Source organism: Aegilops tauschii, chromosome 5 (assembly GCF_002575655.3).
Source record: "Aegilops tauschii subsp. strangulata cultivar AL8/78 chromosome 5, Aet v6.0, whole genome shotgun sequence".
NCBI classification, from domain to species: domain Eukaryota; kingdom Viridiplantae; phylum Streptophyta; class Magnoliopsida; order Poales; family Poaceae; genus Aegilops; species Aegilops tauschii.
The window spans coordinates 512,117,803-512,133,120 of NC_053039.3; the positions used below are offsets into that span (position 1 = coordinate 512,117,803).

The following is a 15,318-nucleotide window of genomic DNA, read 5'->3' on the forward strand; positions in this document are numbered from 1 at the left end:
CACTTACCACACTCTGTTGTAAGCAGGTCCTCGTCGTGCTCGTGTGTGTCCCTATCCTAGATGTCTGTTTGGCTGTAGTCTTCGGCTAGGACAAGCATCGAGCTTTGTTTTCCTGTATTCTTTTTGAGCTTGTGCGTTCCGTTGAGTTGTAAGCCTCCTAGAGTATCCCCTTGTATTGTTTGGCCGAGGTGGTTTGTGTGTGTTTGTATTTCCTGGCCGGTTAATGGCTTTGTTAATTCAAAGCCAGGCTCTTCGCGAGCCTTCGTTCTAAAAAAATAAAAAAAAAAGGAGGGGGGGGAGCGGCGGGCAACAACGAAGTGGTGTTGCCGGGGCCGGCGACGTCGATGATCGTGGCCGTCGCATCTCGTGAAGGAGCAGCCCAACGGAGGAGATGCGACGGGCACGGCGATTGCGCTCTCTTCTTTTCTGGATGCGCTGCGGGGTGGGGAAGGTTGGAACAAGGAGGAGATACGATCTGAACGGTTAGAGTGGAACCATCAAACGGATAGGGTGCGACCGGCGCACCGGGGCCTATCAGCCCCCTATTTAGAAATGGAGGAGTAATAATTATGAGAGTTGCTTTGAAAAAAAAACTTTCAGTACTAGCGTGGTGGACGTCTTGTTTTATTGTTGGCTCACGTGACCATCCCTCCCTCCCACCCATCCAGTGTCTCTCTCTCCTCTTTCAGCCCCCCCAATCCCGACTCCCCACATTTCCCCACCGGAGCGCAAAATTCCACCGACGGGCACCATGCCGCCGCCGGAGCTGTGCCACGACCTCCTCGTGGACATCCTCACCCGCCTCCCTCCGGACGACCCCGGGTGCCTCTTCCCCGCCTCCCTCGTCTGCACCGCGTGGCGCGCCCTCCTCACCAGCCCTGAGTTCGCCCGCCACTACCGCGAGGTCCACCGGACCCCGCCCCTGCTCGGGTTCTTCGAGAACCACGACACCGTCACGCCGTGGTTCGCGCCCTCCTCACGCATTGGTGGTGGAAGAAAAGCCCGGTTGCTTGGGCAGGGCAATACACCGGCCACAAACGTAAACCCACCATCATGCTTGAAGCCGTTGCTTCACATGATCTATGGATTTGGCATTGCTTCTTTGGACTGCCGGGGCTCTCAATGATATCAATGTTTTGCAACGATCTCATCTATTTGCTCAGCTAGCTACTGGCAAAGCTCCGGCTTACAACTATACCGTCAATGGCCATCACTATACCATGGGGCATTATCTTGCCGACGGTATTTATCCTTCATGGTCAACATTTATGAAGACCATTAGTGACCCCAAAATCAAGAAGCACAATTTTTTTGCCGAAGCACAAGAAGCTTGCCGAAAGGATATTGAGAGGGCATTTGATGTGTTGCAAGATTTTGCCATTGTTCGAGGTCCTGCTAGCTTCTGGGATACAAAATCCCTCAAAAACATCATGACTACTTGCGTAATTTTACACAACATGATCGTCGAGGATGAGAGGGATTTGGACTTGTAGTTTAATTATGACAATATTTGTAGCCGTGTGAAGCCTGCCAGGGACGCAGATGAGATCACTACATTTGTTGAGACCTACCAGAAGATTGAGAACCGTGATTCACACAACCAACTCCAGCATGATCTTATTGAGCACCGTTGGCGACTCTATGGGGGGAGATAGATCCCCATTTTTATTCATTTCTATTTGTGTGTGATTTAAACAATTTAGTGTGTAATAATTATTCGAATTTGAACATTTGTTGTAATGAAAACTATTGTTGTATTGTGAATTGCTTTTCAAAGCATTTATATTCATATGTTGAATTTATATTATGATTTCATTGGGTTCACATTATTGAAATTTGTATTTTGTTCGATGCTATGCAAAATGTGCGGTACGAGCCCTCCAGCGTGGAACAGATCTCGTAAACGCGCCCCGCAAAACATTTGCACGACGGGTTTACGAGATTTGTTCCGTCGAAGGGCTCTCGGTACTGTTAAAATCTTTTGTGGGCACCCTCAGACGATTTTGCGGGCCGGCCGGTTGCGGGATCTGCTAGAGATGCTCTTAGATGCAATTACATTTGCTGTCGTCTAGGGCTAACCTGCCGGGTATTCCCTCCTCCCCCACCCATTACACGGGCCACCTTGTTTGAATTTGCTTCTAGGCTTTGCCACTTAGTATCTGGCCCCCTTAGGCAACAGAGCTCTAGTGCTGACATTGCCACCCTCTTGAGGTTCAGCCTACCCCAGGCTGGAGCAGTTGGGCAGCGAAACTTGACTGTATCATAATTCTCCCACGTTGATGCTTCTGCCAATAGCCCTGTTCATTGTACCAAAACCTGCAACACATGCGAAGGAAGACTCTCGCCTTCTTGCTGATAGCCGGTGCTGGATCCGGTGTTCAGGTTCTCTTCACTGAGGATGAGGGGCTTGGGGGGCACTGCCACGCGTAGCAGCACCCTTGGAGGGACTGGTTCTTCTGGCCTTGGCCGAGGCCGTGGAATTATCCGTAGGTAGTAGGCCAGCGAGAATGGCGTCTGTTGGCTCCTCAGGCTAAGGAGCGGATGACTTGATGCCCGCAGTAAACTCGTGCGAGGGCTAGGAATCATAAAAAATACAAAACAATCTATTGAGGGTTAACATCAAGGAATATGTCCTAAAATGGAAGAAGAGAAAGTCCTCGGACCTTGCCCGGGGTGCGCCCCACCCGATAGCCGATGTCGGTTCCTTCTACCGTGAAGGACTAGTCCATTTTGGTGAAAAGGAGAGTTTGCATTGCTGCAGTGGTTCTCCTCCCATGAAATCCTTGGATGACTGAGCTCTCATCGTCCTCCCCAGGGTGCTGCCACGTCGGGTGAGCCCGGGCCTAAAGGGGCCGCATGCCACGATAGAGCGCCACGTGTATCACATCGACCAGGGTGACCCCTTGATCGATGAAGTGCCGCACTCTCTCCATAAGCATGGGTAGCTCCTTGGCATCCTCACAGGACTTGTTCTTGAGAATCCAAGAGTGGAGTCGACTGGGGTAGTGGCAATGAAGGGAGTGAGGAGGCCTTCTCGGTTGCACAAGGGCACGTCGCCATATAGAACCACTCCTCATGCTAGTTTTTCATGGTCTCAATAATTTTTCCTTCCGACCATATTGAGTTTGACATCCTGCTTATCATGGCGGCCCCGCACTCCAGCTGGCTTGGAGCCATTCGTCTGCATCTTCATGTAGAAGAGATTCAGCCAAAGCCCGAAGTGAGGCTCAATGCAGAGAAACGCCTTGCAGAACGTGACATAGCAGGCAATATGCCAGATGGAGTTAGGGGAAAGATAGTGGAGTTAAGGACCATAGAAGTAAAGCAGCCCCCGGAGAAAGGGGTGAATGGAAAACCCTAGGCCGTGAAGGAGGTGGGCAGAAAGATGACACGCTCACCGGAGCGAGCTTCCGGTACCCTGACCGAGGTAGGGGTACCGTCCGGCCCCTTGACCAAGGGGAGTGAGTGGCAGCCACCTCGGTTGGCGGTAGGTATCCGCCGCCCCGAGCGTGTTGATCTCTACCTCCGTGATTACAGAGGGCTTCCATAGCCCTGGTGCTCGACAACTTCTGTCCCTCGGTGGTGACCTTCTTGCCGCTCTTCGTAGCCTTCACCCTGGCAGCGGAGGCACCCTTGCGGGTCATCACTTGGCGACGAGGGGAGAAAGGATGAGCAAGAGGTTGTTTCGTGTTTCTTGGGCGCTGGAGCTCAAGGAAGGCGAAGGCAGTGAAGGACTGGAGGCGTGAAGCCAAAACACCCCCGCTTCTAGCCTCTTATAGCTAGTGATAATGCCAATCACGCACGTCGAGTGGCAGTAATTTTGCGGTTTCCCCAGGCATCATGCGTTAAACGCGCAAAGATCAAGGGGTTTGTTGATAGTGCTGCTAGAAATCTGGTGCACAATCTCATTTTTCTGATTTTTCACATCAACGACAGAGGCCTCGAGCCACATTTCCATGACATGAGAACATTTGAAATGATTGCACGTAGTGTCAGTACATGGTGAAGCTTCGGGTCGGTCAAGGCTGTCAGGTCTGGACCTGACCGCAATCCTTATCCTAGCCCAAGAAGACTTCGTCACTAAGGCATCCTGCCTTGGGAGGTCTTCAAATTCAAAGACCGCTCATGAGCGTTGAAGGACTCTTTTATTTAAATCAACACAGCAGTAGGGCACCTTGGACGACCGAGTTATGTGACTCCTCAGCCAAAGATGAAACGACTTCAGGAAACTGTGTAAAGGTTGAACCAGCTTGCAAGGCCGAAGACTGAAGATTGAGAGCAGCTCGGAGAGGACGAGGAACGTTCTCGGCTTGAAGACCGGTTCAGGGGCTACTGACAGAGTCATGGATTAAGGGGTGCTCATCATGGCACGTTGACCATGTAGAACCACTCCTCCTGCCGCTGCTTCACCATCCCAATAAACTTGCCCTTCGTCCAGTGAACATTATTGAGCTTACTGATCATCGCCCCCACACTTCGTGAGATTGGGGCCGTTGCTATGCGGTTTGATGCAAAACAACTTCAGTCAGAGCCCAAAGTGGGGCTCTATGCGGAGGAAGGCATCGCAGAAGGTTATGTAGGTGGCTATGTGGAGAATGGAATTGGGCGCAAGGTGATGGAATTGAAGCCCATAAAAGAATAATAGGCCCCGAAGAAAGAGGTGGATTGGTCAGCCGAGGCCTCGGATGAGGTGATAGACAAAGATGACCCGCTCACCCTCCTGAGGAGTTGGGATCCTCGAAGCTGAGCAGATCTCATCCCCTACCAGGGGCGAGCAACATTTGGCCACGCCTTAGGGCGGAAGGTAGCCGCTCCCCTGGAGCTCGAGGATGTTGTCGATGGTGATGATGGAAGGCATCCACACACCTCTTTTGCTCGCGGTCATTTCCTCGGCCACCTTAGAAGTGGAACTCTTCCCCTTGCCAGCCATCCTCTTGAGGTTGGGGGGATTGGGTTGAGAGGACCAAAGGTGGAGATGTGTCACAAGGCTCTAGGTCCTGGAGCTCGAGAAGTCTTGGGCGCTAGGGAGGGCCAGGAAGTGTGAGGTGAATTGGATTCATCCATCCCTTTCTTATAGCCCAGTAAAAATGTACCCACGCCACACAGTCAATCCGCCAGTTCCCGATACGACATGCAGTATATGTGTACGCGTTTCAAGGGATTTTATTGATGATGTTGCAGAAAATCCGGAGCACGATCCCTTTATCGATTGGATGTGCCAATGGAAACGGCCTCGAGCCGTGATAAATTCGGCTTAATGACCGTTGATGGGACCTTTCAGTTCCACAGTAAGTGGTGGCTTCAGTTCTCGGGCTAAAGCTGTCATAGCCTGGCTCGATCAACCCACTGCTCTCACATGACAATCCTTCGTCATTAAGTTAAAGTGGTTGTCGGATTCAATACAAATACATATTCTCATAGGGAGCCTTGTTAAAACACGCCCCGATTACCTAGATTATATCATTGCTCGCGTTTACACATCGATGTAGTAAAAGAAGGCGCCGAACATGAAGGGTTAATGAGCGCTTCAGATCCCAAGGAGTCCTCGGATATGATATCAAATTGGAAGATCGAACGCCTACGAAGCTGAAGATCAAGAAGGCGAAGCTGTCCCGAGGAGTGATCCATGGTCCTCGGCTTGAAGACTAGTTCAGGGGCTACTGGCGGTGTCCTGGACTACCATTCATGGGCCGGGCCGAGGACCCTCAACAACCGAAGAATGGGCCACGTAAGCCATGGCCCTCGGCGTACTCAAGTTGGAATCCTCCAAAGACTTGGCGTATACATCAAGACATATTCAAATATTCGGCATGTTTATCTCTAGATGCAACCGATGATGTGTAACCCTAGGTACCCCTCGGTCCCTATATAAGTCGAGGGTTTTAGTCTGTAGAGGCAGGTTAGATTCATTCATACGATCATGAGGTAGATCATCTTGTACTTTGTACCCCATCCACAATCAATACAATACAAACAAGACATAGAGTTTTACATCTTCGAGAGGGCTCGAACCTGGGTAAATATTGTGTCTCCTTACTTCCTGTTACCATCCAGCCAAGATCACCAGCTCGGGACCCCCTACCCGAGATCTGTCGGGTTTAGCTCTGACACTCGGGGCTAGGGTTTCTCCTTTGCAACCGCCAGCGCGAGCAGCCCAGGAGGGAGAGGGAAAAAAATAGAGTACAACAAGCTAGGTTGCTCTGACTGTCGTTAAATATGATTTTCTCTAAGGGGGTGGCGGAGAATCCGGAGCGTAACCCAGGAAAAAGGCCAAAAGCATATGGGCCTTAGACCAGTTCATCGTCGCATGCCAGCAAAACCGACTAAATATCACCCGTACCGACAGATAACTCGGTCTCACCTCTAGGCGCGGGGGAGTGGGCCAGCCTAGTACTATAGCGCCTCTAGCTTGAGTTTTTTTTTCTCTGTTGTGTTTTCTTATCATTTTCACCGTTTGCATAGTTTCTTTTCTTCTTTTGGATTATTTTGTTTTCCTTTGTTTCTTTCTCCTGTTTTTCACCGATTTTATTTTGTTTTTCTCTTTTCCCTTTTTCTTTTAATTTATCAAATTGTTCGACAGATGTCTACATTTTTCATACACATTGTACACTCATCGTATACATTGGGAAAATTATACTTATTTAATATTTTTACAATACATGATAAACATTTTTTTCAAATATATGTTTTGATATATACTTTTTCCATACACACTGTACATTTAGTGTATACATTTAAATCTTTCTTTATACATGCTTAAAAAAATTCAAACACATGATTAACCTTTTTCGTATACATTTTTTCTTTGAATTTTTTCTGAATAGGTGTAATTTTTGTTGTTAATGCACGTTGAATTTTTTTTGAACTGTAAGAAACTTTCTTTAAACTATACATTTTTTTACATTGTATATAACATGTTTTCTAGATGTCGTGGTTTTTTTAAATGTAATTTACATTTATTAACGATACAAAACATTTTTTAATTGAGCAAACATTTTTTCAAATTATATATATATATTTTAAAATGCCGCACACATTTTTTTGAATGCTATCAACATTTTTAAAAAGTACACTAGCTGTTTTTTACAATGCGTCGACATTTTTTAAATTCATTTTTTTGAAACGTTAAAGTAATTTTATGTCTTTAGAATATATTACCCCGTCCCAAAAAGCTTGTCTTAGATTTATCTAGACACATATACATGTGTATCTATACATGTGTATCTAGACAAATCTAAGTAAACTTTTGGGACGGAGCGAGTATATGTGTATGTATCTGAAATATTTTAGAATATTTCTTTTGAAAATATGAACTGAGAGAGTTCGTACCGTGCACGGATTCCAGGGCCTATTCCAAAGACTCTCAGTTCTCCAAGACAGCGCCGGTTACGTATCTGAAGCGGACTCGAGGGCCTATTCCTACAGCAACTCCCCCGGTTATCCTCTCTCCAAGACAGGGCCCGTATGCCACGGACGACGGTACGTATCTGAAGCGGAGTTGTAGTCCCGATCCATCTCTTCCTCCCTTTTTCGGCCATCGATCATATGTATACTAAGTGATATATATACTTTGCCAAACCCGTCAGCTCCGATTGCAAAACCTCCTCAAAACCATCTACTACTAGGTCTTCCAAATCTCGCATCTCCAATCCAATGGCGCAAGCCCCGGGAGATCCCTTCCCGTCGGGCCTCCGACACGCCGACACTGACGCCGCGCAATCACACGTCGGGAAATACCTCTTGCCCTTGAAGAAGAGGGCGGCGCCCACGAGCGACGGCAGCGACCGCAGCAGCGCCGACGGTTCGTTCGTGGTCCCACCGAAGAAGAGACGGGTGGTGGTGGACACCGGCGGCGAGGGCACCAGCAGCACCCACGCGATCCCGGTTCAGAGCCGGCCTAGGCGAGTGGCGGCGTGCAACGTTGCGTACGCGAGCATGGAGGAAGAGGAAGCCGGCTCGTCGGCGGCCGGGGCGGCGGGATCGAAGAAGAAGAATAGGAACAGGAACAGAAACAGGGATAGCAGTAGAAAGAAGGGACCGCGGCCGGCACGGGGCGCCGCCGCCCCTCTGGTCAACAGGCCGCTGCACCTCAGCGTGGAGCAGCAGCAGCACCTCAGGTCGCTCGGCGCCACGGCCCCGCAGTTCGTCTTCATGAAGACCCTCCAGAAGAGCGACGTGGAGCGCAACCAGAACCGGCTGCTCTTCTCGTGCAAGCGCGAGTTCATCCAGGCCCACCCCATCACCTGGCTCCTCGCCGAGGAGGAGACGTACTTCGTGCATGAATGGGGCGACGGGCTGAGCGTGAGCGTCATGGACGACCACGACAACCAGTTCAACTTCAAGCTCAAGTACCTCGACTCCAACGGCGGGTACCGCTTCATCGGCCCCGGCTGGAAGGACTTCGTGGCCGAGAACAAGCTGCTGGAGCCGGTGAGCGACGGCCTTCGTTTTGTCATCGAGCTGTGGGCGTTTCGGTCGCCGATGTTGCCCGAGCAGCCCGAGGGTCCCGACGTCGAGGGCCTAAAGGGCCACCCTGACGGCACCCTCGGGTTTCTCTTCCGAGTGTATCAGGACGAGAGCAGGGACGTCCAGCGCGGCGGCGAGGAAGAAAGGCGGCCGGTCCAGAAGACGAAGAGGCAGGCGCCGGCCAAGGCGGTGCCATCAAAGAAGCTTGCGGGACAGTGCCAAGCCGTGGCGCGGGACGTGACGAGGGCCGAGATAGTCGAGGCGGTTGGGGAGGAAATGGCGGATGCGTTGTTCGGGCTCTTGATGCTAAGGTCCAGTGGGCCCGTTCCCATGCTTAAATTTGAAAATACACCGTCTGCTCAGATTTGCTAGGAGAAGAATTTGACGCATCCAGAACACTCGGACCGTATCGCACGCATATGCAGACAGATTGTGCGACTCCCCAACACTTCGGGTCCTAAATTTTTACATTCTGAATTTATCATTAATTTATATAGCCATTCTCCTTCTAAAAGAAGAGTTAATCTCCATATTTGTCGTGTCCTTGTTTCCCGTACAACAATACAACATCCCGACCGTAGCTTCGACTAGATCGCTTTCTTTCCGTTCCTTAATTTCCTGAGCGTAGCTTTCTTTAGTGGGAAACGTTTGCTGCCGGGGCGCCGGCCGAAGCGTTCCGCCGGACGCACGCGGGCCTTGCGATTGCTGGATCGTGCGAGTACTGATCTCAAAAAAAAAAACAGATGACGGAAGCACTCTTATCCAATCGATTTTTTCCTCATCTTCTTCCCCACGACGCGGACTCCAAGGGGCACCTGCAGAACCAGGCATCAGCCCCCGCCCGCACCACAGCATGCCGATTGGATTGCTGCACAGCAGTTTGTCTCCGGCCGCGACTTCAGCGCCCTCCGCCATGCGCGCGACCCCTCGCCCCCATTGGCAGCTCCCTATTTGTCTCCCGCTGGAAGTACCTATGTCCCTGACGGTTGGAGCTTTTCCCACCAAGGTTGAAGCTTTTTTCCCCGACGGTTGCAGTACCCGTGTGATGGATCACGCCGGTTCCCTGCCGCCGCACCACTCGTAGCACGCGGTCACCGCGGTGGTAGCAAAAAGGCGCACCGGTTGTAGCAAATCCATGTCGCCGCTCGTTGCACCACTGCACGCCGGTCGGACCACCGCATACCAGTTGCAACAAATTCGGTCGCCGGTGGTAGCTTTTTCCACTGCGGTTGCAACAAATTCGCAACCCGTCATCGTCGGCCACACTACGTCGTCTTCCTGGTTGTAGCAAAAACAGCCACTGGTTGTAGCTTTCCTCGTTCCATATTGCAGCAAAAAATAGTTGCTCGTTGCCTCGTCGCGCGGAAAAAGCATCAACCATTGTGCGAAAAGCTTCAACCGATGTGTGAGAAGCTTCAACCATGAAAAAAACTTCAATGGCCATGGAAAAAAGCTTCAAATTAGGAAATATCTTCAACCATCATGAAAAAAGCTTCAAGCGACATGGGAAAAAGCTTCAATCGATATGGCATGCCGACAATGGTCGGAACGGCGACACCGGGGAGCTGCGGGGCCGACGGCCTCGCGGTGCTGCATCGCCACCGAGCTAAATACGTCGCCAGGCAGAGCTGCAACCCAGAGCAGCGGTTGCATGGGTAGAGACAGGGACGAGGGCGGCGGCCGGCGGCGAGGGTGCCGACCGGCGACGAAGATGGCCGGCCAGGGCGCCGACCGGCGACGAGGGCGCTGCGGTGGTGCTTCAAGCTCGGGGCGTTCAGTTTTTGAGGGGAAAATGACTCGCGAGAAGGACGAAGGGACACATCTGACGGCCTTTAATCGGCTGCATCGGACGGCTGGGGCTCGACCGACCCAATTGTTGGGCCGGCGCGCCGGCGCCTAGCGTCCCTCTTCTTTAATTGGATAAAAAAATCACAGATGCGAGAGTTATAATGAGTGCATGCCAAAAGTAAAATGAACTGGGCTCCCTCCTGACCCGCGTCAAGTTTTTTTTTGCCCGTTGACCCCATGCCTGACAATGGGGATTACCTAGTCGGGTATTGGACTCCCATCTCCGTCCTACGCGTTTGGTTGCTCGCATCGCATACTTGTCTCAGTTGGGCATATGCAAGGTATAAACCATCATGGGCGTGTTTGGTTGCCGTCAGCTATAGTACCTGCATTGCATACCCTTCTCCACTCAGCCTAACTCTCGAAAAACAGCCTCATATGCAACATCTGCAAGTTGTTTGGTTGCCTGCATATGGACTGCCTGCATTAGGGGATCAACTTTGGCATGTTGTTTGGTTGCCTGCATTGTCTCGGCGCATACAACTACATGTTGTTTGGTTGCCCGCATGGGGTATGATTAAGAGCTAGCACTTGCACTTAGCACACAGGGTTAAGAGCTAGCAGAGGAAGGGGAGGAGAAATGAAGTGTGCGCCGGACCATGGCGATTGCGGTAGATAGTGGCCGTGGTTATTCCTAGAGCCTTTTAGTAAACAGCCGCATGCCCCCTTTTGTTCTGCTTAATGCATACTATGCTCTTCACTTCGGCATGTATGACTGGTTTCAGTAGTCAAATTCCGTTTAGCTCAAGTCAAGTGCAATGTTCCTGACATGGATCTACTGCTTGCCTGTCTGCATGTGACGCTAGCACCTTCCTGGAAAAGCCCGTTGAAACAAATGATACTGGCACATTCCTTGGTAAAATGCTGCTGCTAAAGATTTTTAGATTAGTAGTTTTCCGAGATTAGACTTTGCACTTACAAATCTTAAAGCCCTAACATCGTTACAAGCCTTGTAATCCAACAACAGATTTACCAATTTACAAGAGTCAGTTGGTGTTGCTGCTGCTGATAGTATGTCCTCCACTCTACACCCTGCTATTTTCCCTCCTATAAAACACGTAACAAAAAGTTCTCTCCATAGCAGATTTCCTTCTTGAGGTCTGATGCTTTTCAAGTATTTATTTACAGTCGCCAGCCACCTCCCTATAAAATCTTTAAATAGTCTGAAGTTTTGTGGGTGGTTCTTTTTTTTATTGTACAAAGTTGAGTCATCTATTTTGGAACGGAGGGAGTAGGACACAATAATCAGTAGTTATGAGCTGCTTGATGATAGTACCAGGAAATTTTACAAATTCATCAATTTATCTGTTGGTAGATCTGATTCCCTGAAGTTCTTGGTCGGACGTTTGCCAGTTTAGTTGAGAAAATATTTGCGGTTCTGGCGCAGATTAGCTTCAGCCTTTTGAGGTCCAACTGAAAATATCTGAGTTGCCATTGAGTGTCCCTACACTAGATTGCCTGCATACTGAAACTGCAGTAGCTCTGTTAGATTGTGAGAGTGATATCTAGGGTTATAATCACACCAAACATAGTCGTTGGAATGATATGCTGGACGGTACAGCTGTTCAACAAATCTTAGTACATCTTGTGACACTTGAACATCTTCACCAAGTACCCGAAATGCAAATTCAACCTAGACCCTCTTCTTCCGAGCAGAAGATGCAGGGGAAGGCGGCGCCGAGCATGAGCAGAGGCCGCGCAAAATTGCAATGACGGCAAACACAACGTATGGAGCATACAGCTGAAGCAGCCTCGGCGTTGCCCTTCCTGAGCCCAGCATCTCACCAGGTATTGCGGACTGAAACACACAATTGCAATCACTATCAGGAAAGAAATCAAGATAATGCCGCCCATCACAGAGCGATTTATGTGCTAGTGACTGAAATTGATGACATGACACTGAAAAACTTTGAGAGTTTTTACGGTACATCATACTACCCAACAAAGTGAATAGTATTTAGTTGATCTAACGGTTAATATGGATCGGTAAAATTTAAATTCTAGGATATATTGGTAATTCTACATAAAGATAGATTTGTTTGTTTTCAGTTTAATAAATCCTGATTGATCTAACTAATTAGTTATTCTCATCCCATCCACGCCGACCCATTCGTCCGCTACTCCCGACACCACGCCGCCGCAAAATCTCCACGCCGGCGGCGGACCTCCAACCGGAGCCACTGCGGCCAAGTGCCTGCAGAAAGCGACACAAAATAAAATCTAGTTTCGTATGGTGCGTGGTGCGGCTGATGGCGAGCAAAGCGACGCGTGCGTGCCACGGCGGACTATGTGTTCCTGTTCCAGGGGAGCGACGCCTCGGTGCACACTCCGTGAACCCCCCTTGCGTGGAGCCATTAGCGGGTGAGTCTGCCGCCCACATCGTCGCTGCTCCCTTGGGTTGCTGGAGTGGCTCTGCGGGAGAGCCACCGCAACGACGAGGTCTTGCCGGCGTTGCGCGCTCGCAGGCCAGGAGCATCGGGCACCTCCTGTCGAGGCGGCTGGTCATCCCGAAGGCGCTCGCAAGCAAGGGGCATATGGCAGCTCCCGTCGAGGTGGCTCGTTGTCCCGAGCCGTCCGACAGGAACTCGTCGGAGGAGCAGAAGTGAGGAGAACCTGCTGTACCGGCGTTCCCATCTTCGATCCCACACCTGCAGAGCTCTGCCCGTCGCCGCCTCTCGAGGAACCAACGAAGGCCATCGTGTCGTGCCATGATGAATCCGATGAAACCTGCTATGACGGCGTCTCCAGGCACCCGTTCAGCGGTTCAGCCTCGTCGGCTTCTGCCTGACGACCGAGCTCATGGAGTTTGCCGGCAAGATGGAGGCCCTTCTTGGCCGGCTAGACATTGACAGCGGCAACGAGCAGGAACAGTTTTGCATGGAAGCATTGTGCCTTATCGAGAGGATGGCGTAGAAGGCGGGCAAGCGTGCGGCCTCCAGCCGGTGCCCGAGGTGTCCGGCCATATGATTGACATCGACTTCGACTGCGGCTCACCTTAGATGACAACGGACGAGAACGCGGCAAGCAGCAGCGCCAGCGCCGACGTTCAGTTCGTCCCGCAAGGAGACTCGTACTCAATCTAAATTACTTTGGCCACTAGGAGACCTGCGTGCGCGAACCTGCCTGATTGATTGATAAAAAGTTAACTACCTAAAATGCCCTTAATTACTCAATATACTACCAGAAATCTATTGTAGTATTGCCTCATCTGAACCCTCCAATCACATAAAATGAACGGTCCAAATATATTTGATGGTGATGCACTGTAAAAGGTCTCAAAACTTAGTATCCACGGAGTTGGCCTCTGCATCTTGCAGATCTGAAGCAGAGGCGGCACATGTTCTCAAACCATGGAAAAAGAGCAGAGCAGAGCAGAGCAGGGAGGCTGCGGCGGACGAGGGTTACCATGGAGGTGAGGGTGGAGACGCCGGCCATGAGCGAGGTGGTGGCGGCCCAGCGGCGGCGGGCGAGGACGCCGTAGATGGTGACGACGGAGAGGGGCCAGAGGAAGGCGATCTCGAGCCAGAAGATGCCGCGGAGGAAGGCCGGCGGCTGGGCCATGAGGTAGTCGTCGAACTCGGCGGCGTACCACCGCTTGAAGTCCCGCAACGGCGCCGGGTATAGGTGTGGCGGGAGGACGGACTGCGCGCCGATCAGCGGGGCCGCCATTGCGATGGTGAGCGAGAATAGGACGACCACAGCGTCCGCCACCGCCGAGAGGACGCCCATGGCTGGCCGGGGATCTCGAGGTGGTGTAGTGTAGGTCGATTTGTTGACTTCGAGAGGGGATCAGATATGCTTGGCGCTTGTGAACATGAAAAAGGACAAGTATTTTGCAGCAATACTTTATTTATTTTTAGGTTTGGCAGGAGAATGGCAATAAAAGGAAATGTCACTGGGCTGTTTCCAAAATTTAGGGGAAGTTGACAGGTGAGGTGTTTTCCTTGTTCACGTAGATCCCCTAAAAGGAAATAAAAGGAAATGTCACTGGGCTGTTTCCAAAATTTAGGGGAAGTTGACAGGTGAGGTGTTTTCCTTGTTCACGTAGATCCCCTAAAAGTGAATTTTGGTAGGCCACGGTGAACTCTGGCGACGGTGGTCAGCGGCGGCGTGGTGGGTGTGGCAGCAGTGCGGCGGACTTTAATTGCGGTTGGGTGGTGGTGGCTGTTTTTTTTAACGGGAAGACCATTATGGCTAGCTTTATTAAAACTCAAATGACACTTACATCATCAGCTAAAAATTTAAAGAGGAAATCCGGCAGAGCCTTCACCCAAAAGGCAGGAGCATTGGCACCGCCCCACTGCGCTAGCTCATGCGCAACCATATTAGACTTTCTAATACAATGTTCTACCACAGCCTTCCCGAATTCTCTCAACATCACTCGACAATCTTGCAAAATAGGAGCCGCCACCACCGAGTGTCCTTCATTACTATGTAGCGCCTGCACCACTATCAGGTTGTCCATACGTACTAAAAGATTGTTGCATCCAGTGCTCTGTGCTAGTTTTAGTCCCTCCAACAGCGCTGCTGCTTCTGCTGAAACCACATATGGGACGTGGTCAAGTCTCGCCGTAGCTGCCCTGATGAAGCCTCCTCTGTTATCGCGAAGCACAGCTCCACAAGCTCCTGTGAAATCGTCTTCTGAGTAGGATGCGTCGACATTCAGTATTTGTTGTCCCGTCATGCCAGGAGACCATCTGTTTGTATGTGAAACTTGGGTCAAAATCCCTCTTGCTCTAACAAAATTCAAGGTTAAAGCGTATATTGCTGGAGCAGTCCAAGCTGGACACTGAACTTGTTCACCCCGGACTAATTGCCTGCGTTGCCACCATATGTACCAACATGCCGTTGCAAACAACTCTGGTAGTTCAACTGGGTCCATATACATACGCTGAGAGGCTTGATCACATAGCATAAATTCAATCAATGTTGAACCAGCACAATCCACTAGCGCTGCATCCGCTACTTCCTTTGCTATTCCAAGAGCTTCCCAAATTTGCATTA

General features: G+C 50.6%; 2 protein-coding genes across 2 annotated transcripts; one reads left to right on the forward strand and one right to left on the reverse strand.

The window, feature by feature from the left end:
• Positions 1–7,653: 7,653 nt before the first annotated feature.
• LOC109773034 (uncharacterized) lies at positions 7,654–8,851 on the forward strand. The gene is made up of 2 exons (XM_073498714.1): positions 7,654–8,777; positions 8,839–8,851. The coding sequence occupies exons 1-2, from the start codon at positions 7,654–7,656 to the stop codon at positions 8,849–8,851; spliced, it is 1,137 nt and encodes a 378-aa protein (XP_073354815.1).
• Positions 8,852–11,799: 2,948 nt separating this feature from the next.
• On the reverse strand, positions 11,800–14,133 carry LOC109773033 (uncharacterized). The gene is made up of 2 exons (XM_020331736.4): positions 13,720–14,133; positions 11,800–12,112 (listed from the first exon to the last, which is right to left on the reverse strand). The coding sequence occupies exons 1-2, from the start codon at positions 14,041–14,043 to the stop codon at positions 11,948–11,950; spliced, it is 489 nt and encodes a 162-aa protein (XP_020187325.1). The 5' UTR covers positions 14,044–14,133; the 3' UTR covers positions 11,800–11,947.
• Positions 14,134–15,318: the final 1,185 nt, after the last annotated feature.

What these genes read in the sequence shown, in the direction of transcription:
- LOC109773034 (XM_073498714.1), top strand. Translation starts at nt 7,654, where the DNA reads ATGGCGCAAGCCCCGGGAGATCCCTTCCCGTCGGGCCTCCGACACGCC.
- LOC109773033 (XM_020331736.4), bottom strand. Translation starts at nt 14,043, where the DNA reads ATGGGCGTCCTCTCGGCGGTGGCGGACGCTGTGGTCGTCCTATTCTCG. An exon ending in TCTCCACCCTCACCTCCATG is followed by an intron (nt 12,113 to 13,719) that starts GTAACCCTCGTC and finishes TGTGTGTTTCAG; the next exon opens with TCCGCAATACCTGGTGAGAT.